This window comes from Gymnoscopelus microlampas (assembly GCF_963454915.1).
Source record: "Gymnoscopelus microlampas genome assembly, chromosome: 6".
Classification (NCBI taxonomy): Eukaryota; Metazoa; Chordata; class Actinopteri; order Myctophiformes; family Myctophidae; genus Gymnoscopelus; species Gymnoscopelus microlampas.
In genome coordinates, this window is record NC_139943.1 from 18,521,500 (window position 1) to 18,546,485 (window position 24,986).

At 41.4% G+C, this 24,986-nt stretch overlaps 1 protein-coding gene across 1 annotated transcript; it reads left to right on the forward strand.

Moving 5' to 3' along the window:
• The first annotated feature begins 947 nt into the window (after positions 1 to 947).
• On the forward strand, positions 948 to 24,148 carry ireb2 (iron-responsive element binding protein 2). The gene is made up of 22 exons (XM_084060780.1): positions 948 to 985; positions 2,750 to 2,836; positions 4,082 to 4,247; positions 5,206 to 5,343; positions 6,500 to 6,775; positions 7,080 to 7,149; positions 8,870 to 9,053; positions 11,063 to 11,202; positions 13,818 to 13,989; positions 14,514 to 14,614; positions 14,894 to 15,010; positions 15,512 to 15,671; positions 16,014 to 16,149; positions 16,810 to 16,894; positions 17,073 to 17,229; positions 18,018 to 18,142; positions 18,659 to 18,763; positions 19,123 to 19,265; positions 19,491 to 19,638; positions 21,057 to 21,179; positions 21,759 to 21,944; positions 22,554 to 24,148. The coding sequence occupies exons 1-22, from the start codon at positions 961 to 963 to the stop codon at positions 22,662 to 22,664; spliced, it is 2,955 nt and encodes a 984-aa protein (XP_083916906.1). The 5' UTR covers positions 948 to 960; the 3' UTR covers positions 22,665 to 24,148.
• Positions 24,149 to 24,986: the final 838 nt, after the last annotated feature.

Here is a 24,986-nt window from a genome sequence, read left to right on the forward strand (position 1 = left end):
AAGATTTGTGGCAAGGGGGATTTTCATTTTTTTCATGATTCAAAGTTTGTCAGTATATAAATACTGGATACTTTAAATTGAACTTTACAACTAGAAAAGTGTTATCTTTATAGTAGAAAGTCGTTCCTTTACCATAACCTCCCCTATATTACAGCTGTCTCCATTGGTGGTGTTTAATAAAAGGCAGCTCAAATAAGCCTAGTTATCATTATGAATAACTAGACCAGGAGACCTGGTTCTGCCAGACCCAGAATAAGTACTTTATAAGATCAGAGCACTACGTCACGGCTAAGCCGGACTTCACATGACGTGTGACAAAGTGACCATGCCCATGTATGGGGACAGACTTTGGGGACAGATTTTTTTTGGCTGGGGCCGGACCACAAAGTGACCATGCCCATGTATGGAGAAAACAGATACAAAGCCTCATGTAAGCCCGACCCCTTGGGTCTGGCAAACATAATATGAATGTGTTTATGAATGTAATATGTAGTACAGTAGATATCTTTGTGATAACCAACCCCATCCTGTGGATGGCTGATACAAATCTTGATGAACATGAAATGTCTGAATGAATATGCAAGGTATTTTTAAATGAAAAAAATAACAAACAAAAAAACAATCTGGGTACTGAGGCTACATGCAAGGTAACTCCAGTCTGACAACAAACAATTTAAATCTTGAAAAAAGTGTGATCTCATACATTAAAGGGGTTTCATGTCAACACTATTTAATTTGTTTCATCTTTAGAGTGATGCTGCATAAAAAAAACAAGGAATAATAATAAAATAATTATCATCATCATCTTACAACCTTTGTAAATAATATGATTACAACAGGCTACCTCTATCTCCGTGACAACCAGTTAGCCAATCACAGCCATGGCCGACCTCCCAGACAATGGGGTCTGCTCTACAGTGTACCTGATGGAAAGGAGTCGTGTTGATTTCAGAAGTCATCATGGCGTTCACTTCCTCACTGCAAGGTAAAATAAAACATGTCGTGTAATAACATTACCTATCGACTCACCGCCGCTTTACATCGGGATTCCATTTAAGGACCAAATTCTTCGCCTGAAAATAGGCTGACTGTTGCTTGTTATCATTTAGGTTAAACTCAAATTGTCTAGTCTGTCAGGCATTCAAGTAGCTAGTTAGCTAACAGTGGCTAGCCTACGACATTTACCAATTGTGGCCAAATTGTTCCTCTTCTATCTAAAACCTGAGGGGCCTTTCTCATGCATATTTGTAATGTGTACAAAATTACCTTCCATTTTTCTCTGTTTATCAACAGGGGAGGACCCATGGAAGTCTGGAGTAATGACAAGATAATTAGCTTAGCACTAAATGCAAAACAATGTTACTTTCAGGAGACAATATTTGGGTTTAATAGCCTCATTTTTGCCTCTCTGCATGACGCCAGGGAGAGTTTATGAGGCAATGTTTTACTGGCTATAGCAGCTTCATAACGACATTCTAACTGGGCTTAAGTGCCATTCACCCCGAGCCGTAAAGATAATATCGTTCACCATTGTATTTTCTTTTATAGTCGGTGTGAACTCTGCCATCCACTTGACTTAGAACGATTTTTAAAACTATATTTTCTACAGTTATAGGTAAAGTGCTTGGTGTGAATGACCCATAAGCTTAGCTCGCCTTCAACTCTAAACTAAATGATGTCTGTCCTGTTGACAAACCTACGCTGGCTGTTGTCCTGTTGTGTTGTTAGTAATAGTATATGAACGACGTCCACAAAATGACATGCATTCCATCTCCGTTAGGCTGACTTTGTTTATCTAGCCAAGACATTTGGATGGGAGCTCATGAGCTAGGACACCATCTAATGTGGGCTTACAAGATAAGAGTCGTGTTCAGTAACTCAGCTGCTGTAGTTTAGCAAATACCTCCTTACTTTAACTAGGTATGAATTGATTGCAACCATGTTCTAATCTGTACAATTTATTATATCATATGAGCAGATAAGCATGTGTTATAGCAGCTATACATACTGTACTGGTTTTGTTTTAACCTACTACTAAACCCTACACCTGATGACTTGACACACAACTTTAGGCTCGCTTACCATATATTCCCCTTCCCAGGATGAGGCTTAATTACTGATATAATTCAAGCTAAGTCAACTGATGCTCTTTTTAATTAAATGTTTTCTTCGCACTCACACAGTTGCACACATTATTTACACATTTCTTTACTAGGCTATTCCTTTACTTGCCCCGAATGCCAAAATCCCACTTAATCTGGAATATTCTTAATAATGTAGTTTGACCATTGAGATGAGAGTATCCCAGAGTCAGTACTGATGGCCGGTGTACCAGGCACAGATTAAGTCTACCCACGATTAGTTTCTGTGTCAGAGAAACCAACCCAAGAGTTTCGAAATTAGTAATTGTGATTACCGTACTTAGCAAAAATAATCAGGATTATCATCACTGCCACTATACTGGTACAGCCCTACGTCTGAACAACATGTGAGCAACAATAGTCCATACAGTGTCTAAAGACAGAGGGCAGTGACTCTATTTTTATGGTTTTGAATCTTTTGATTACTGTTTTGGGTTCATACCAACATAATTTCTACTAAACAATGTATTATCCACCCACAATCTTTTTCAGCAGGACAGGACATGAAGTTCTCAGTTCCGCCACTTATACAGTCACTGTAGTACTTTGATTTTTATAAGACTGTGGTCATTAGAGCTTTGTTTTAATACTTTTTCCTTCCCATGTAGAGCACCCATACAGCCACCTCATTGACACACTCGATGATGGCAGTCTTAAGTTCTTCAACCCACAGAAGCTCAACGATCCCAGATACAGTGAGTCAACAAACATCTCCCAGCATCCCCAGCCTCTGAACCTTTTTGAGAGTAGCTTTTATTTGCAATGGCGTAAGACAGAGACTTCTGTGTTCTTAGGCTAATAACTGTTTATGGTTCATTAGTTGAAAGTTCCTTTGTTGGTGCAGGGTTTCTCTTAAAAGCATGTTCTACCAAAACAATTTATTATATGGCATTATCTTTTGGTTGGTTCAGAAAGCTCCACAAAATGTATTTACTGCCGCCACATCAAGCTCTGGCCAAATAATATGCACAGACTCTCCATTGAACTTAATGTATCAAATCAGTCTGATTCAGACCCAGTAAAGAAAACATTGTGTGGAGGTTAAAGCTGCACCCAAATGAGTGAACTGTGTGGGTAGTTGAAGGCTTTATTGTCCCAAAACAGAAAACTGTCTTGCACTTTTCTTTAGCAGAAAAGAAATATTAACTGAACCATGCATTGTGTAGAAAATCACCCATACAGTATCAGTACTAAGCCATGGTGTGGAAACACTGTTGGTTACAGTTAGGCAGCTTCATCGCACTTGGTATGAATGAGAATTTCCCTTGTGTCTTGAAGAATTTATTGGTCGGCGAAGGCTTAGGAGGAAGAGCGGTTGTCTGGGAATCATAGCTCCTCCTGGCATCATGTCAAAGTGTATTTGAGCAGGACATTGAATGGCTGACTGCTCCCAACCAGCAGCTTGGTGCCTTGCTTGGCTGTCTCCGCTACCAACCGTGAATGGAATGCATACATTGTAAAGTGCTCAGAAAAAAGGCTTTACATGTAAGTAGGCTAGAGTGGCTTATTATCGGCATCAGCCGAGAACAAGGGAGTCTTATCTCTTTTTCAATGTGCTAGACCCCTGGGAAATGTATTGCTTAGGTGGAGTGCAACTACCATCAGCTCCCAGTACTTACTTACACATTTTAGTTACCCAATACATGCTACTCATACACTGAGTTGGCGGTGCCTGGGAATCAAACCCAGAACCTTGTTGTCCAAAGGCGAATGCTATACCGACTGATCTACTATATAAATTGCTTGCTATAAATGTAGGTGCTTTATAAATGCACACCGTTTACCACTTTAATGTATCTTGCCTGATAATATTGCCTGCATGCAATCGGCATGAGGGCTTCTGTTTTGTTCTGTTCGAGTGTGATGACTGGTATTTTCTGAATCATTGTTTTAGAAAATGACCCTCTCCTCCCCATGTGTTTTTTATTCACCCTGTTCAGAGGAGCTACCTCTGTCCATCCGTGTCCTTTTGGAGGCGTCCATCCGTAAGTGTGATGGCTTCTATGTGAGACAGGACGATGTCCAGAACATCCTGGACTGGCAGAAGCAGCAGAATGTGGCAGAAGTTCCCTTCCTTCCAGCTCGTGTCCTCCTTCAGGACTTCACGTGAGTTTGATGTCTGTCGATGGTGCATTGGTTAAGACTAATTTCGATTAAACGATTAATTTAATTTCGATTTCAATCACGGCTCTCCACATTTTACTGTGTCTGGGTCTCTGGAGACAACTGTACAGAAATTTAACCGAAACCGTGACCCAGATTTAGTTTGTTAAAAAAGATTGACATTTTTATTTAATAATTGTTTATATAATCGTGATCTCAATATGGCCCCAAATAATCGTGATTAAAGGTTTTGCCATAATCGTGCAGCTTTACTGTGGAGCATGCTAACCTGTTTGAAATATGCACCCCATAGTTTGAAGTCACCAGATAAATCTGATTTAAATATAATCAAAGAAATTGAAGGGAAACATGATAGGGAACTGTGGTAAAAAACTGTTGAAATCATTGTCCACTAAAGGGGAAGAACAGGAGTAGATACAAAGCCTGCTCTTATTTTTGCAGTTTTTTTTTGTTTTACTGTCAAATCTATTTTGTGCTTATTAAAATAACACATTTTCCATAAATTGATTTGACATGGCAGTGCATATGTTCTATCTCTTGCGACCCTTCTTTGGCTCAAGTGTCATCGCCAGTCTATCACTACATCATGCATGCATGAAAACAGGTACAACTCCTAAACAAAGTTTAAGTTCTCAGACTTAAAGAGATGTTTATGCATCATAATGATATCAATAGCTTGATAAAACCTTGGGCTTTACTTGTAAAAAGAGAAATAGGACTCCTGTGGGGATACACATGTTAGGTTAGATTTGAGACCCTCCCAATGCCAACCCAGCAAAATTCAGAAGTTGATGAGAGTTAGCACTCTAGCTTCACATCAAGGCTTGTTGATACGATACATTTTTCTTCCGTGAGAAAAAGACACAAGATCCACTTAGTCAGTCTGGGGATTCAACCTTGGGACCTGCTTGACACAAGCTTCTGTTTCTCTCTCTGTCAGGGGTATACCTGCCATGGTGGACCTAGCAGCCATGAGAGATGCAATATCAAAACTCGGTGTGGACCCTGGCCTGGTGAACCCTGTGTGTCCCACCGATCTCATAGTGGACCACTCACTACAGATAGACTTCAGCAAATGGTAAGGTTTCTAAACTATATACTATCCTGTGTGTGTGTGTGTGTGTGTGTGTGTGTGTGTGTGTGTGTGTGTGTGTGTGTGTGTGTGTGTGTGTGTGTGTGTGTGTGTGTGTGTGTGTGTGTGTGTGTGTGTGTGTGTGTTTCTAATGACTAGGTGCTAGAGCATTACCTTAAAGAGGTGGTGCCATGGTTTTGCACTTTTTTCTGTTTTTCATGTGTCTATGAGGTTGATAGAACTTCATTAAGCCCCCTGGTGGTGTTTTTATGGTGTTTTATGTCTTCTCTGACTATTTTGAGTTTCTACCTGGAGGCTGAAACCTTGAGGGTTAAACGTGCCAATAGAAAAACAGCCCTTTAGTGACATGGTAAAAACATACCCTCCCCCTCATTATCATAACACAACAGGTGTGGGCATGAGGAGGAGGAGGGACTAGGACAGGTGGGTGGTGCTAAGGTGGTGGAGGAGGTGCTAAGGTGAGAACCAGGTATACGTAATGAACTGGAGGCGTGTCCACATAAAAACTGAATTTTAACAATTTCTGCACTTTTTTGAAAAAAATCTTCCTCCTAGTATAACCATAATACCTGATGATTATGTTTTAGGGGGGGGGGGAATCACTGAAAATCGCAGCACCCCGTCTTTAAAAAAAAACACAGCTCAGTATGATGATACCATTTTTAAACAAAATGTAATCACTGAGTACCACTACCTGCAACTTAACCCATTAAGACCTGGAACTGTGTCATTTTTAGATTTGAGCTAAAAAGCATTATTTTACACTTTGGGCTATTTTTGAAAAATCGTGAAAATGTGTGCAAATCTTTCAATATATATATTTTTAAAGCGAACATTTTTTACTAAAATCTTTGCTTCTGGGGGTCCCTGGGACAAAATATTTTGATGGGCGTCTGCGGCCAAATACATATAATTCTGGGGGTCCTTGACATGAAAAAGATTGAGCACCACTGATATAGAAACATATGTTTTTCAGAAAACTGTTGGGATTTAGGAGACATGTAGAATCGGCTTCAGGTCTTAATGGGTTAAAAATTAATTTGATCAATTTAAGTTCAGCACAATATTTTTACAGGTACTGTCGACCTCCATGTCAGTAGGTGCATTTATTTGAATTGACCTCCTCTCATCTTCTCCTCAGTGCCATACAGAATGCTCCCAATCCAGGAGGAGGAGAGGGCCAGAACCCTAATCCCAGCCATGGACCTCCTGCCCCCCGCTCCATGCCTCCTTCCAGACCTCCCCTTACCCCTAGAGGAGCAGCGCAGCAGTGTGGGGGAGGCCAGAGGGGGTCCTGTAGTAAATCTGGTTGCAGTGAAGCCCCGGCGATCTCCACCTCTGGACGACCGTCGACCACTGTCCAGCAAATAGAAAACACACCCCTCCTCTGCCCCTTTCACCTGAAGCCCGTCTCTGAGTAAGTTTGCTCACTGGCTACAGTGTGATCTGTCACATGGTTTGCAATGCAGCAAACGTAACCTATTCATTCAGATTGAGCCAATGAATGACAGCTGTGTTTTGCCGGTTCATGGCCACAACCCACATACTCTGCTGTGCTGCTCATTCCACAAATGTGACATTTAAAATGGAAATAAACAGACTTTCCAAGGGTATAAAATGTATTTTCATGAAGCATTGTTACAATAGAGACATAATCTATAAACCTACATTTCCAAACTTTTTAATTATGTTTAGATATGTCTGTATTTATTTATCTGCAGACCCGAAACAGCCCTGAAGAACCAGGAAATGGAACTGACAAGGAACAAGGAGAGGCTTCAGTTCTTCAAGGTTGGACCACTTGCAAGCATTTTATCCAGCAGCCACAGTGGCTGATACATTTTAAAATGGAACTCTCTTTTGAAGGATTTGTAAAACTTCAGACCAGATTTGTAAAAATGGTCTGAATGATGGATAGTTAGTTGTCAAAGTGGCTGTTTGGGAAGAAAAAATATCCAAAACTACCATTTAGCTGGCTGGTGTTAAAGGACCATACCGGTGGTCTGGCATTTATTTTTTATTAAAAAATCACACCCTGTGTGAAGAGAGTGGTGCCTTTGATGAGCCCTGTATTGATGTTGTCATCAATGTTTGTTTATTGGACAGACAGACATACATACATACATACATACGGACACACGGACAAAGTCAGATATAGGAGTGGTTGGCACCACTCAAAAAAAAAATTGTGTCTTTTTCTGCCTTTATTTGAAAGGAAAGTAGGCTGACAGGAAACGGGGAGAGAGATGGGGGGGGGGGAGTCGAACCCGTGACACGCTGTAAGACTGGATTACCAGCCGATGTGGTATGCGCCTGGACCGCAGCGGGCGCCCCGGTCTGGCATTTCTTGCCTACTGACATTACTACCGATAATTGGATTGGCTTGGATTTTGAGGAAGCCAATGACTCCCTCTCATCCATGTATATACGGTAGCATCAGTTGATTTCAGTACAGTATGAAAATGTATTTGCAGACTTGAAACTTGCTTGAGATACAGTGATAGATTGCTTTATCATTTTACAAACACCTTAGGCTCAGATCACACATTGGAATAAGATAGACACAGACACAACGGAGATCTCCTTCACTTTTTACTTGCCGCAAGGAGCAAATGTACAGCTTGACCTGAATCATTTCTGACGTACAAATACTTTACATCGATATATATACAGCATGAGAAGGAGAGACAGTTAAGCAGGAGGCAGGGCTTAGGAAGTACTCAAAAGTATTAGGATACGAGTAATAGGTACTAAATGTAATAGATTAGAGCGTATTTGAGACTTCAGTGGGAGCAGAGAGCTGTGCCTCCAAGGGCTGGAGACACTATAAGATAGCCGTGGAATGTCAACATCTGTAACTTACAATAATAGACCATTCAGTATTGGCCCTTAGTTCTGTCCTCCTCTCAGTACCAAGCACAGTAGAAATGAACATTTATGCATTAATTATATGAACACATTATATAAAACTGAGAATCGGACCTTTCATACAGTAGGTAATCCAACACACTATCATTGCCCGGTTAGTTTGTAAAAGTTTTGTTATTGTATTTACAGTAAATAATTCAAATTGATTTGAAAAGTCTAGCTGAAAACAGTCCCTGTAGAAAAGATTGATTACGAATGAAAATCAAACAACCATGACTTCTTAAATGAGCACTTATCCATGTTTGGCCATCATTGTGCATGGTGGCTTCTACTGACTTTCCAAACAAGGAAATATTAATTCTGTTTAGTGAAGCTGTAGAATATTTGTCATTTTAAAATTGCCTGAATCCCAGTTGGATGGGTTTGCACAACACAGCCATAACTCCCTCTCATCCATCTATAAAATGTGCAAATCCGGTCAAATATCAATCTTGGTCATAGAAAACCTTTGAACTTTGGTAATGAAAACGTATTGGAACACTGCTCAACCATTGTCATTGTGTTCAGTCACTCAGGGAGGGAGAAGCAGCTAAATGTGTCAGAAGTCATGCTGATGGTCATCTCTCTGCCTCTACCCTCCTAGTGGTGTTCCAGAGCGTTCCAGAACGTAAACGTTGTTCCTCCAGATGTGGGTGCCGTCCACCAGGTGAACCTAGAATATCTGTCGCGGGTAGTGCAGGAGAGCGATGGACTGGTGTATCCAGACAGCGTGTTGGGAACAGACTCTCACACCACCATGATCAACGGACTGGGAATCCTGGGATGGGGTAAAAGTTATTCCCATTCCCAAATATATATTTCAGTGGTTCTCAACCTGTGGGTCGGGCCACATGACTTTGGCGGGGTCCCCAGATGATAGTAAATTGACAATTGAAGGACCTTTAAGATCTTTTTAATACCAAAAAAAATATGAAATGAAAAAAGACCATAACTGCATCAAAAGTAATCAATAAACTATACTGTCAAACATTAGCCAAAATTATAACATTTTAGAAGAAAGAGGCAAACAATCTACAAGCTCACAGCGCATCGCGTTGCAAGGCGTTGTGAGCTTGTAGATCAGCGATTTTCACAATACCAGTATTTATCTGTGGAACCGAGTCAAACTAAATGTAATGCCTCAACTCCTACAATTCCAAGTGCTTGTCAAGGTGGGCGAGTCGCGGCCTGAAAAGGTTGAGAACCATTGTTCTATTTCAGCGCATGTTTCATATTTGTTTTTACTACTAAAATGCCTTGTATCAGACAGGACTTGTGTCTAATGCGAGAGTGTCAAACTACTGGCCTGCGTGCCTGATCAGGGGGGAGTCCAAGCTGTGGAATCTGGCCTGACTTGTGTCTAACGTGAAATGTGTCTAAATGTGATTTGCATTCAGGCAGACGGTAGATGGCAAACCAGATATCATTTTAGTAGAGAGGAGCAGGATGATAAAATTAGGTCAGGCCGGCAGAAAATATCTGTCCAAATGCCGTCCAAAGTTAAAATGTTGTATGTATCTGTCATAAATGCTGTACTTCGCAATGGAATTTCCAACCAGATGTTAAGTAGCTCCCTGCGCTCCCCTGCGCTTTTTGTTTTGTCTATTTTTCAGACAAACATCAACAAGGGATACACCATGTGCAGTTCTCCTTTCACTATCCATGTTGGAAATGTGTGAATGACCTTACATTTTGTAGGGATTTTACATTTGGTGGACGTTTAACATACAATTTATAGCAAAATACCCTTTGGTAAAGAGTTTTTTGTTGTATAGTTATCTTGCCGTGGTGTAACTCCATTTATTGATGAGATATCTTAAATAGCTTCTCTGTTGATTCTAAATTGATAGTCCAAAATACCCTCCCCATTGTACGGCGAAACAGGTTTAAAGTCAGACATACAACAAAGTTACTTATGTATAAAATTACAGAACCTGACACAGTATTCTTTTAAAGAGTAAAACTGATTTTACTATTTGAATTAGGAAGAAGATCCAGGTCCGAATTACTGTGTTTGTGATTGTGTCAGAAACGATGATATTACCAACAAAATGCTGTCAGGTTTTGTCATTTTATACATTTGCAGATTCCACCTTGTTTGCATTTTTTGTGTGCCAAAATTGTGACTTTGAGACCTGTTTCACCATGCAATGGAAGTCAATGGAGAGACTGGATTGGATTATCAATTATTTATCAGTGGAGGAACTATTGAAGAATGATATCTCGCCGATATTTGGACGTACTACATCATGGCAAAAACAACACTACCAAAGTGTAATTTTGTTTTAAGATTGCAGTAGAATATTAAAATCGAAGTTGTTTTGGAGCTTTTGAGCCTTTCTTGGTACAGTGCAGAGAGAGAAATCACAGAGAGAGAGAGCAGGGGAGTGACATACAGTAAATGGTATGGCCGGCCGGGGACTCACTGTTACACGTTGGAGTCCATGTTACCATTCAGCTATCCGGTCGACCCAAGAGACAGCTGCATTTTATAGCAACATGCATTACTAGAATGATTACATAAAAATAGACACAAATACATTCAATGTAAAATGTTTTATTCCAATCTTTGTAAACAGTAAAACATCTCTATAGCAACGTATTGTCACACGTTTTATTTTGCTGTCCTGCTATTACATTTTTTTTGCCGCCCAGAATGTCTGCTGTCTACCATCTGCCTGAATCCATAGGAACACGGCATTACATGACTTGTGTGGTACCCAGGTCTATGTTTTATGTATCATCAGGTCTGTTTTAATTTCTCCTCATGCGTTTCCTGTTAACTGCCCTGATTCAGGTGTTGGTGGTATCGAGTCCGAGGCAGTGATGCTTGGACAGCCCATCTCTCTGACCCTGCCCGAGGTGGTGGGCTGTAAGCTCTCTGGCTCCATTGGCCCTCTCACCACCTCCATAGACATAGTCCTGGGCATCACCAAGGTAATAGCACCCTGCTCTTTTACTGATTTATATTTATTCTACATGTTCAGAACTTTATTATTCCTAAAGTAGTCTCCAACAATTAAGTCAGGACTCATCGAAATTAATCATGTTACACAGTATATCTTTTTTTATATGGTTGGTATATTATAATATTGTATTATCGTTTGGGATATATGATGTATTCATCAAATACTTGTCTCACTTCAATACTTTGTGGTAGATTATTTGTCCTGTCTATGTTTTCATTAGCTTTTCTTTTGTTTTTCCTGGTTAAATGAAAATAAAATTGTTACTTTACAGGGATCTGTCATGGTATATACAGTGGGGCAAAAAAAGTATTTAGTCAGCCACCATTGTGCAAGTTCTCCCACTTAAAAAGATGAGAGAGGCCTGTAATTTTCATCATAGTTATACATCAACTATGAGAGACAAAATTAGGAAAAAAAATCCAGAAAATCACATTGTCTGATTTTTAAAGAATTTATTTGCAAATTATGAGGAAAATAAGTATTTGGTCAATAACAAAAGTTCATCTCAATACTTTGTTATATACCCTTTGTTGGCAATGACAGAGGTCAAACGTTTTCTGTAAGTCTTCACAAGGTTACCACACACTGTTGCTGGTATGTTGGCCCATTCCTCCATGCAGATCCCCTCTAGAGCAGTGATGTTTCGGGGCTGCCGCTGGGCAACACAGACTTTCAACTCCATCCAAAGATTTTCTATGGGGTTGAGATCTGGAGACTGGCTAGGCCACTCCAGGACCTTGAAATGCTTCTTACGAAGCCACTCCTTCGTTGCCCGGGCGGTGTGTTTGGGATCATGGTCATGCTGAAAGACCCAGCCACGTTTCATCTTCAATGCCCTTGCTGATGGAAGGAGGTTTTCACTCAAAATCTCACGATACATGGCCCCATTCATTATTCCCTTTACACGGATCAGTCGTCCTCGTCCCTTTGCAGAAAAACAGCCCCAAAGCATTATGTTTCCACCCCCATGCTTCACAGTAGGTATGGTGTTCTTTGGTTGCAACTCAGCATTCTTTCTCCTCCAAACACGAGAAGTTGAGTTTCTACCAAAAAGTTCTATTTTGGTTTCATCTGACCATATGACATTCTCCCAATCCTCTTCTGGATCATCCAAATGCTCTCTAGCAAACCTCAGACGGGCCTGGACATCTACTGGCTTAAGCAGGGGGACATGTCTGTCACTACAGGATTTGAGTCCCTGGCGGCGTAGTGTGTTACTGATGGTAGCCTTTGTTACTTTGGTCCCAGGTCTCTGCAGGTCATTCACTAAGTCCCCCCGTGTGGTTCTGGGATTTTTGCTCACCGTTCTTAAAAAAAAATAAAAAAATTTGATCCTACGGGGTGAGATCTTGCGTGGAGGAATTGGCCAACATACCAGCAACAGTGCGTGGTAACCTTGTGAAGACTTACAGAAAACGTTTGACCTCTGTCATTGCCAACAAAGGGTATATAACAAAGTATTGAGATGAACTTTTGTTATTGACCAAATACTTATTTTCCTCATAATTTGCAAATAAATTCTTTAAGTGATTTTCTGGATTTTTCCCCTAATTTTGTCTCTCATAGTTGATGTATAACTATGATGAAAATGACAGGCCTCTCATCTTTTTAAGTGGGAGAACTTGCACAATGGTGGCTGACTAAATACTTTTTTGCCCCACTGTATATATAAAAAAGACAGATTCTAATAAACACGTGGCCTCCCTATCTAATCTTTAGCTATTGATAGTGAGTTATTATTTGTGCAGTTTGTGAACGAAGCTGCACAAATCACTATGTGGTATTCAATGGTGAACACTACAGGCTGGCTGCATGTATGCATAATATTGATTAGTGTGGTTCCATCTGCATGTCCTTTGGCCAAATGGAAACAACAATCTTTTTCTTTCTTTTTTAAATTTCTTTAAGATATTCTTTAGTACTTTTTTTTTAAGCATTTCTATCAGACAGCACAGTGTCATGAGAAAGGAAAGAGGTAGAGAGATGGGAAGAAATAAGATACATGACAGGAGCCGGATTCAAACTCGGGTCCTCATGACTAAAAAGGTGCATATATTCAGTGCACTGGCTGAGCTACCCGGCACTCCCCAATTTGTTTTATTTATAAATAGTTAAGCTTCAAATCCAATACAAAAATGCTTCACAAGAACAATGTTGATGTCGAGATTCACTGGAAAAAAAGTATGTTTTACATGCATACAATTTTGATTATGATCCAACTTTCACACTTCATGAGTTTCACTTTCACTTCACCAAGCACTTCTTATGTTACTTGAAGTCATGGACATAGCGGCATATGCTGTGCAGTGTACTTTTGAGCAGGCAGACATATATACTGTACATACATACATTCTGTATGTATATACAGACAAATCCTTTTCTAGACAGAAGACTAGTCTTGCTATTTTTGCCATACCGTTGTCGCTATTTGCACTTCCCACCCCACTACAGTATGTACCGTAAATAGCATAATGATAAGGGGGAGAACACATTACCAGCTCAACAACTTTCAGATCACTGAGTCTTGGAACTATGGTAGCTTCCACAAAAGATCTCCTTCATCTGTTTGAATAACTTCCCCAGCACCTACGTCAGGCTGGGATCGGAGGGAGGTTTGTGGAGTTCTTTGGACCTGGAGTTTCCCAGCTCTCGGCTCCGGACCGTACCACCATCGCCAACATGTGTCCAGAGTACAACGCCACCGTCAGTTTCTTCCCCATCGACCACGTCACATTAAAGCACTTTAAACACACAGGTAGGCCACACCAAAGCACTGTAAACACACAAGCAAAGCGGTCTGATAACACCAATACTGGCAGCCAAAACAAAGAGTCGTTTCAGGGTGGGGTTCAACCGGCAAACCAGACACATCCTGTATGAATCCTGTTTCTGACTATCTGCTGCTCAATATTTTTTACTATCTAATAAGACAAAAGCAACACCGTGAAATAATATTATACAAACACACACAAACCTACAGTATGTGTCAACACCTCTAAAAAATCAGTGTGTTTGATGGAAGCTCTTCATAGACTTAAGTGACATTGGAATATACATGGCTAAACAGGGCAGATATGTTATTTTTACTGCACTGTGATCCTGTGTGTGTGTGTGTGTGTGTGTGTGTGTGTGTGTGTGTGTGTGTGTGTGTGTGTGTGTCTATATATATATATATATATATTGTCATTGTCTAAAACAGCGACATCAGTTTAAGGGTAAATTCAGCCTTTGCAGAACATTCTCTGAGATGATGCCACTATATTTTCCTGTTCCTTGCAGACTTTAACCAGGAGAAACTTGAATTAATGGAGTCTTACCTGAAGGCAGTGAATCTGTTCAGGAGTTATGAGGACTCCTCAGAAGACCCCACCTACTCAGAGGTACCTCTATAGATCCCTGTACACAGTCAACTCCTGAGTGTAAATTTAACCCCTTAAACCCCAGCATCCATATTGTGGGGAAAACCTTCGCAGAGCTTGTAGACATTCTATCTTTGGCGAAGAGATTTGGTGGAGAGGGAAGGCTATTGGGTTTAAGGGGTTAAGAATGGTTACTGCAGGGACAACTGATGATAATCAACAGAAAAAAAAAATCCATTGGAATTTTAGTCCACGTAAAGAACAAGTGACAGCCCAGTGTATTGTGTGTCCACTGTCTAGGTGATTGACATCGACCTGAGCTCCATTGTGCCTCATGTGAGTGGACCTAAGAGACCCCAGGACCGAGTCGCTGTCAGCAACATGAAGGAAGACTTCCAGAGCTGTCTAGATGGGAAGGTAACTTAAGCACATTGAACCCTAGCATCCCTATTCTGGGGGCGAACATTTTATTTGGCGAAATTAGCATAGTTCTGGAAGCTCACAATGAGTCGCAACGCATTGTGAGCTTGTACACCGGCTAGTTTTGCTGAAGAGATTTAGTCTTGAGGGGAAAAAGGAGCAGACCGGGTATATCCCGGCCTATATAAGGTTTAAACACACAGTAAAGTAACAACACCTCAGTTTGAAGTTTGCAAGGGGTTCCATTGCCAGATTTCCAATGCTTTTATGCCGTAGGTGATCAGTGCTGAAAATATGGTTAACACAAGCCAAAAGGAGTATCATGTTTTGTTTAATTTAGGCATGATGTGCTTTTTTCCTTTTATAATTTGTGTGTGGTTCAAAAACCTTTAAAAAAAAGTTCTTTGACAAGATTTTGTTTATTATTATAAAACGTTAATATTGTGAGAGAGACAGGGCCTGCTGTATAGTAATACAAGCATGTGTGGTTTACTCCAGGTGAGTTCGAAGGGGTTCAACGTCTCCAGAGAGAAGCAGGATGCCCTGGTTCCATTTGTCCACTGTGGGCAGCAGTACCAGCTGGCCCATGGCTCTGTGGTCATCGCTGCCGTCATAAGCTGCACCAACAACTGTAACCCATCCGTTATGCTGACCGCAGGTCAGACCTTCGTCCACTTTTGCTAAAATGAATGACAGTTGTTGCTTGCTTGTGTTAACTTGTGTGTAAAAGTGAGAGTACTTATTTTCTGCTACTGTCTACTGTTTCGCACATACTGTATGAGGTCACAAGTTCACCTATTGACAGTGACAGGCATCGTCGTTATGGTTGATTTCTTATTTGGTCTTTGTATTTTCTTCTATTTGAAATGAAATCCAGATTTTTCCTGTTTCCCTTCCTGTTCTTATATTTCTCAGAGACGGGGTACTACTCTGTCTCCTCATTCGCAAAACAAGTTGCACCTACCTTACTAACCTGATTGGCTGGTGTGTTGATTGACAGGTCTGTTGGCCAAGAAGGCGGTGGAGGCGGGGCTTACAGTGAAGCCTTACATAAGGACTAGCCTGGCTCCAGGCAGCGGAATGGTCACTCACTACCTCAACACTAGTGGAGTACTGCCTTATCTCAGCCAGCTAGGGTACACACACTACACGCACACGCACGCACGTACACACTCACACACACACACACACACACACACACACACACACACACACACACACACACACACACACACACACACACACACACACACACACACACACACACACACACACACACACACACAGTCCTGCTGAACTACATAGAGCACCGAAGACTGACTTAATTTACGCATCCTTACCTGGGTCACGTTTCCCACCCCCCATTCTGAATTCCCATAGACATGTTTAATATCGCGGCATATAAGAAATGTGGTCCAAAAATAAACAAATGAGCCCAGCGGTTTGACTCAGATGGATATGAAGCATCAACTGACTGAGAAAATGCTAATGTTACAGTCGCCAAATTACTTACATTTTCACCAGAAACAGACTGTATCAAATATGAGTGACTGACTATCGTAACCGATACAGAGCCACCTCCCCGACAATATCGCCAGCACAGTTTGTTTATTTTTAGACCCACAATTCTTCTATGAGATGACCTAAGATGACCAATGTTATTTTCCATAGAGAAAATACTTCCGTGACCCAGGGGATGAGCGAGTGACGTCAGGACTTCGGTACTCTATTGCTGTTGTCCTTTATTAACAGTAGGTTGCCAGTAACATCTGAAGTAACAGTTTCTTATTCTGTAGGTTTGAGGTGATTGGATATGGCTGTGCCACCTGTGTAGGAAACACAGCACCTTTACCACAGGCCGTTGTAGATGCTATCAAACAGGTGGGAAAACACATTTATAGTTCATACTTTTGTAATCGGTCTGCTTATCTTATTGCCGTTTGCTTGATTAAAGCACCTTGAGTTATTGTTCTCCAACAAGACGTTTTTTAGCTGGATTCATATACTGTATGTCTGGATTGAGTTCTTCTAGTAATCAGGTTGATTGGCTTGGTTCCAGGGGGACCTTGTGGCCTGTGGGGTTTTGTCTGGGAACAGGCATTTTGAAGGCCGCCTGTGTGAGTGTGTCCGTGCCAACTACCTGGCTTCACCCCCTCTGGTGGTGGCGTACGCCATTGCTGGCACCATGGGCATCGACTTCGACACGGAGCCTCTGGGTAAGGACGGAGAATCTTCAAACCATTTACTTCACATGACTTTAGTTTAACTACTTAAAGGAGGACTAAGTGATTTCCCCGTAGGTTAGTCCTTGGGTTCTAAAACAGCTGTTTCTTGGACTATAGTGTATTTTCTACACCGAGTTAGCACTTCTGGTCACATGGTCTGAATATGGTGGCCTTCATGGCACGGGTACTCATGCTATGTAGAATACAATTTCTTGTTCTATGTCTACGAAACCGTTTGTATATCATCTCACGAGAGAGTACATTATTTAAACCATATTTAATTCTGTATGTATTTATCAATGTTTTTGTGGTTTAAAAAAAAATACTTACGTATCATGTCTTCAATAAGAGAAGGAAGCTGAAGCTGAGCTGCTTCAGTGTTTAATGAATCACTACTATCTAGAGCCTGACCGATGGCAGATGTTTGGGTCAGATCCCGATTTTGGAGAGTCCTAGACCAGTGGTTCTCAAACGTTTTTGCCCAAAAGACAAATTTGTCTCCCTGGGACCCAAACTAGTGAAAATAGCAGTTTGAACTTTATATTTAATTTCGGAACATGTTCGATTTTTTCTTACTTTTTGAAATAATAACTACATTTATTTTGTAGTAAAAGAAAGGGGGAAAAATAATATTTACTCCGACCCACTGTTTTGGAAACTGTGTCCTAGACCACCAGTTACCAATGTTTTTAAAGTCTGTATTTGAAGACATTTAATGTATAAGCCCAAATAAAAAGGTGCAAATAGGGCTCAACAGTGTGGTGTTTTTGTGTCCACAGGTGTGACGTCAGAGGGGAAGGAGGTGTACCTGCGGGAGGTGTGGCCGTCCAGAGAGGAGGTGCAGCAGGTGGAGGAGCAGGAAGTCATATCCTCCATCTTCAGGGAGCTTCGTGCCAGGATGGAGGTTATTTCACTGGATATTCTTCTCTGTTCCTTGCATGACTTTAGGACTTCAACCAACTAAACACAAAGGGTTTACCGTGCAAGAAGTCTGTAAAATCAGTTTAGTACCATATGTTATGATTCATGGTGTTTTGATTGCATTGGATTAAGAAGAGATTTAAAACAGAACACTTGATTTTTACAACGAATATATTGAGGCAGGTTTGAGGCAACATCTGGGAGCCCGGGTGGCAAAGATCCCTTCACGTTCAGTGTTCAGTCTTGATGTTGGAATGGCCAAAGGGGTCATTCTAGAGGATCCTGGCCAGCAGTCCAGCTTCTCTGAGGTGCAAAATGTTTGTTATTAAGTGTGCCTGCCTAAACGTGCGGGACAACCGGCCCACTTACCGCATTACTTTTCTCGCCGTTTTGCAGTACCACCGCGACAAAGCCCCTCAGCCAACGCAGGCACACTTACATTTTCGTAGGATATTTGTTTCTAGTTGATGTTCTAATCCTTGTTTTTTGTGTCTTCCAGAAAGGGAACACATTCTGGAACAATCTGGAGAGTTCCGACTTGGTGACCTTCCCATGGGACCACAAGTCCACCTACATCCGTCATCCTTCTTTCTTCAGCAAACTGGTAGGCCTGCTGAGCTGCTGACTGACGAAGCCTTTCATTTTATTTTCATCTGTTAGATTTGTACTGTGGATAATGGTCTATAGAAGGCACTTAAAACAGTCAGGATTTGTCTATAGAAGGCACTTAAACAGTCAGGACTATAAGAAAACGACTTTATGAAACTAAGAGCTGATTTAATTAGTTCAGTAGAAAAAGCTACATTTATCTATCAGTATTACCCGTTTTAGTTTTCTCTGAAGAAACAATCTCGTCCACTGATCTAGTTGGATTTCCCTGCCTGTCTGTTATCACTGTCAGATTCATTCCAGTAAGCTTGTGTTCTAAGTGTCCCCCTTGTCTCGTGTCTGTCTCTGTCCCAGACTAAGGAGGTCCAGTCTCCAGTGTCCATAGAGAACGCTCATGTCTTACTGTTCCTGGGAGACAAGGTGACCACAGATCACATCTCTCCTGCTGGGAGCATCGCTCGAGTCAGTGCTGCTGCAAAGTACCTGATCAACAAACGGTCAGAGTCCACTGCTGTACTGTTTTTATAGAGTGTAAATGTAGTTTTTGCCAGAATTTTAGTTGAAAATAGACTTATGTCTTGATGTAAAATGCAGAATGAATGCAAGATTAATTTCATTCTTAATTTAAGTTTAGATGTTCCTATAGATCCTTTGGTATCCGCACATACCGCACATGTCTAAATACAAATCATGCAATATAAGTTTTGTTGACCTGTCACCAGGCTGACTCCCCGGGAGTTTAACTCGTACGGCGCTCGGAGAGGGAACGATGCAGTGATGACTAGAGGAACATTCGCCAGCATCAAACTACAGAACCGCTTCATTGGAAAACCAGGTCCCAAGACGCTCCACATCCCATCAGGACAGACGGTGAATCTCACAGCACACATCATCATGCATGCTTATACCGTTGACTGGTGGGTGGTAGTGGCTTAGGAGCTAGCGCAGCCGTCTGCGATTCGATCCCACTTCGATCCCTGACTCCTTCTGGCTTTGTGTCAAAGTGTTCTTGTGCAAGACATTGAACCCCTAACCTTTTCCGATGAGGGTGGCACCTTGGCATCTTTGGATACATTTAAGGCGATATAGAAATGCAGATCATTTAGATGTTTCAAACTGACAGCAATAACAGTGAATGTTCCAAACTTCTTCCTGGATACATAAAAAAATGCCTTATTGATCTGTTGATAGCTTATCTAGCTAGATACAATGTCCAGTAGTTACTATGGAGAGAAAAAGAAAACACGATAGGATTGAATGTTTTTGGAGTATTAAGCCTGAAACGTGCTCCACATAAGTACGCGGATACTCCAAGCTACACAAGATCGATTACGTTCTGGACTGTATCACCTGAAAAATCATAACATAACACAAGCATGCGTAGGGTTTCTATATCATGCAACAACAGAATGAAGCTGTCTTCTTAGATTTTTGTTCTATTCTGCTCCATTCTTCATAATATAGTAGGCTGTAGTTTCAAATATAACTATGTGGGTTTATTAGCTCCACCGGAGCTCCACTCCACTGCTTAACACATTGAGTGCCAGGGGTTTTTCAAAACAGGGTACCTCCAGTGCCTGGAATTTTAACCATTTTTGGACCTTTTTCAAGTAGTCACAAAACATTTTCAGTGATCACCGTCCTCACGGTGATACCCTCATTACACACATAGAGGTCTCGTACAATCCGGGGAAAAAGATTAAAAACATTCGGTAATCCGTTCCATAGTTGCAGCCAGTTGAAAATAGTCGAAAATACATCGTAAAAACAAAAAGTACACAGGAGCCGAAATACAGGCTTTTGACGTCATAACTTAACCAGGAAGTGGATTGGAGTCTAAATCTTCGTAAAATGATATCTCCTGGTGCTGTAAAGGGAAAAAAAAAATGATTTTTTTTTTTCTTTCATATTTTTTCTCAAAAACGTCCATAACCGTTTTTGGCACACCTCGTTTGGATTATGAAAAACGGTCTGGACCGTTTTTGGCACTCAATGTGTTAACAGCGCACGCTGAGTATGTTTACCAGGGACGCACGTTTATGCTGACCGGGCCAGGTATTGTCATTCGCGTTCATATACATGCAAGTATGTTTTCATGTTTCACCAGTGGCTCTCAAAGTGGGATCCAGGGACCCTCAGGGTTCCTATGAGGGGGTTCCAAATGGACCCTTACATGGTCTGTAACTCTGAGAGTGTACACATGTACACTTAGGGGTATGGGGGTCGTTAAAATGAAAAGGTTTGAGAATCACTGCTGTAGACTGATGCTGATGTAATCTCCTGTTCAGTTGGATGTATTCGATGCTGCTGATCGTTACCAGAGGGACGGAGTTCCTCTCATCATCCTGGCGGGGAAAGACTACGGCTCTGGGAACTCCAGGGACTGGGTGGCCAAAGGACCGTATCTACTGGTACAAACATACACAAATTGCTCACACATTACAAACATACACAAACTGCACACATACAAACACAAACAAAATGTCATTTACTTACAATCTGTCTATTGATTTGAATACAAAAAAAGGATTTCCTGTTCATTCAGAGTGTAACGGGTGTTTGTCACATGGTTACCAGTTGTTTTTTTTGTGTTTCTTAGCTGTTTATTAACCCATTGTGTGTTTGCATCCCTGCCAACTACACGCGCGCACACACACACACACACACACACACACACACACACACACACACACAGTGCTCAGGAAGAAATAAATACACAGTGCTCAAGAAGAAATAAATACACAGTGCTCAGGAAGAAATAAATACAGATAGACATAAACCGCTTTAGTGACGTTAACAGCAGTAAAAGTGAACAGTTTGCAGGGTTCCCCAGATATATCATGAGCATTATGTACTGTATATTAATAATTGATAAACATACTCATACATTAAGAAATAGTTACATAGGTACAGGGTTATACTGCAATAATAGTAAAAAAAGATAAACCAATCAGGTTTGAAGCGGTGCTGTTGTGTTGTGTGGTCCATAGGGTGTGCGGGCAGTCATCGCAGAGAGCTTTGAGAAGCTCCATAAGAGACAGCTGGTGGGAATGGGCATCATGCCACTGCAGTTCCTCCCGGGACAAAACGCAGATTCTCTGGAGCTGACTGGGAAAGAGAAGTTCTCCATCACCCTTCCTGAAGAACTGACACCGCAACAACAACTCACTGTCAAGGTGATGCTAAACATTTAATCTAGAATGTTTTCATGTTTAAAGTTTGTTTAGAATGACAATGAAGTAGTCCCTAACTTTAGTGAAGAAAAGGGGAATGTCTGCACACGATAGGCTGCTCTCCCGTCTTTTTTAATTGTTTTAACTAAATGTTTCACTTGATTAAGTCCTGCATGGGTGAAACGTTGTTCACTTTTGGTTAAAATATTGAAAAAGACGGGAGAGCATCCTATCGTGTGCGGACATTCCCTTTTTCTTTGCTTGATTATTTTTGGGTCCAGCGCCGTGTTTAAAGAAACTGTGGGGCTGTGCATATCCTACCCTCTTTTCATAGTACCTAACTTTAACCACATAAACCCTCTATACTTTGTAAACTTGACCTGATTTGGCTCTGTACTTGGCCTGCTCTTTTTTTCCCCTCTACACCAAATCTCTTTGAAATTTATAAAAATAGCCGAAAATAGCTGATCGCGACGCCTTGTGAGCTTGTAGTTCTGCTATTTCCGGCGAATATGCCCCCAGAATAGGGATGCTACTGTATGGTTACCTGGTGGCCATCTTCCAGGGTGCATCTCAGCTGCTGAGGTTAGTTTCTGCTCTGTTCTCTTCCAGACGAGTCTAGGGAAGTCCTTCTGTGTCACAACTCTGCTGGACAGTGAGATGGACGTCATCTTTTATCGCAACGGAGGGCTCCTCAGATACGTTGCCCGGACAATGCTCTGAAGAAGATAAAAATGTTTCTCAACCAGTGGCACGAGATGTTCATAAAGAACACATTCAGTGGAGGAACTACAGTATTTGTACATTGGTTTCCTGACTTCATGGCAACTCAAAATAATATGTGTCCCAGTGTGAAACCAGTACAAAGCCAGTGACACGTCCTTTTACAGCTTAATTTTTGGGCTGACATCGCACATCTGCTGTGGCTCCTCCCTGTCGCTGGAACTTTGATGTCACAGCTAGCAATCAGGCTAGCTACAATTCGCCACTGGGCTGTAGCATGGTGATGTCACTGCTAGCAGCCTGAACGCAGAGTTTGTCCAGAGGCTGTCTCCGTCCACCTGAGGGAGAAATTCTGCTTTAGACACGCCCACTTCTACTTTGCCAACCTAAAGCATTTAACATTTACTTTTCTACCATTTAACTGACAACCTTATCCAAAATAAGTTAAAATGAATACAGAGGTTGCAGTTCAGGGTGCTGAGTGTCCGAAAGACAGGAGCATTTAGTTTGTCCACTAGACCTGGACGCTAGGCATCCTAAAGACGATTTTTTAGCTTTATGGGACTGGACAGTGGAAAGAAACAAGGCAAGGATGGTAGAGAGAGGATGAGTCAAGACGCGTCCTGAGACAAACTCAAATTAGACTAGGGCCTACCTGGTACGCCACCAGGACACCCCTGTTGCTGGACCAGAACCAGAGAGCAGGATTTGCTCTGACAGGACAGAAATGACCTCCAGGCTGAAGCCCACACAAGACAAAGAAACTGAAATGGTGCTTACACACAGGGGACCACCTCCATTGTTTTCAACATACATCCAATGGCAGCATCGAGGAGAGAGAGAGAGGGTGGCTGCTGCTCACTGGTGCAGCCATGATTATTTGCCGCTGCCACCTGAGTTGAAGGTTGTTCAATTATTCTAGCTTGCTGCCTACAGTAGGTTAGTCATGACAACCACACCGGTAAAAACCATGGAGGAGGTAACTATACTGAAATCCCAGAACCCTGAATTTTGGGACAGCTCTTCACTGTTTTACAAAGACATTAAAAGAAATGGGAATGTGGAGCAACATTAGGTTCAAAGTTGTGGAGCAACATTAGGTTCAAAGTTGGATTATCTAGAATTAGCCAAACATTGTTAATGTATCAACACTTGCTGTGACCGCAGGGCCCAACCCTGCATGCCAGCGATCACTAATGTCACTTTTCTACTGCATGGTAATTCAGCTCGACTCTAGTTGCCTGTTTTGGTTTTCCATTAGGCAAAAGTACCTGCTACTTTTTTGGTATTGCCTCTGTCGAGGTTCCACGCAGGCTGAGGTGATGCCAAAAGGTGACATGAAAACACTGCAGACTACTGATTGGTCAGAGAGAATCATCACTAGCGATGGACAGACTCCCCCATACTGCATGGAAGCTCCCAAATACTGTTAAACTTCTAAACTAGCCGTTGGAGATGTGAAATAAATCCATATTGAGCAACTGCATGGCCTATTTCTTGCCTAAAATGTTACCAGAAGCTATTTCTGTTGGACTGTACATGTGAAATACAGACAGCATTCGTGATCGTGTTACCTTCAGCATTGTTAAGCAACCTCCTGCGCAGAGGGTTGGACGTTGCTGTGACGGTCAACTATATTGATGGAGTCCTATCTGCAGTGGAAAACAAAGTAAAGCGAGTAGATTCGAGTTGAGCCGGTACTGTATGGAAAAGTGCCATAACATCACCACCCGCTGTGTGTAAGCACCTTAATAAATTAACACATAAACACATGAATGAGACTCAACCTGAGATGTTTCTGCTTCAAGAGAGGCCCTCGACTCCTCACAGGTTACAAAAACGCATTTAGGTTTCATTGCACAAATACAGCCAGCATGACGTCTGAAACACTCCCACTCTTCAAACTGGTTCATATCCAGAAAATTACAGGTAATGCCTTCATTGATGGGGCCAAGTGAATTCCACTGCAGCAGGACTACACTGGTAATAGTTATATGGCTAAATTTGATTTAATTACCTTAAGTCAAAGCATTGTGATAATTATATTTAGCATCTTAGTTTTTCACTATAACCTCTCCATTTTAGTATGCAATCTCTCCCATGGCAGTTCACTGGTGGTAATTTCTTTTTTCCCCAAGACATTTTACTTTATTTGTCAGAAATGTAAACAGCATGTGGTACAGTAAGACATTAAGGCTAAAAGGATAACACAAAAAAAGTATAGGGGTTTCCATTTTCCATTTTTCCATTTTTGAAAGAGACCAGTGATACACATCCTTTTAATGGATGGTGTCATAGCATTCCACATTTTGGTGGCAGAGT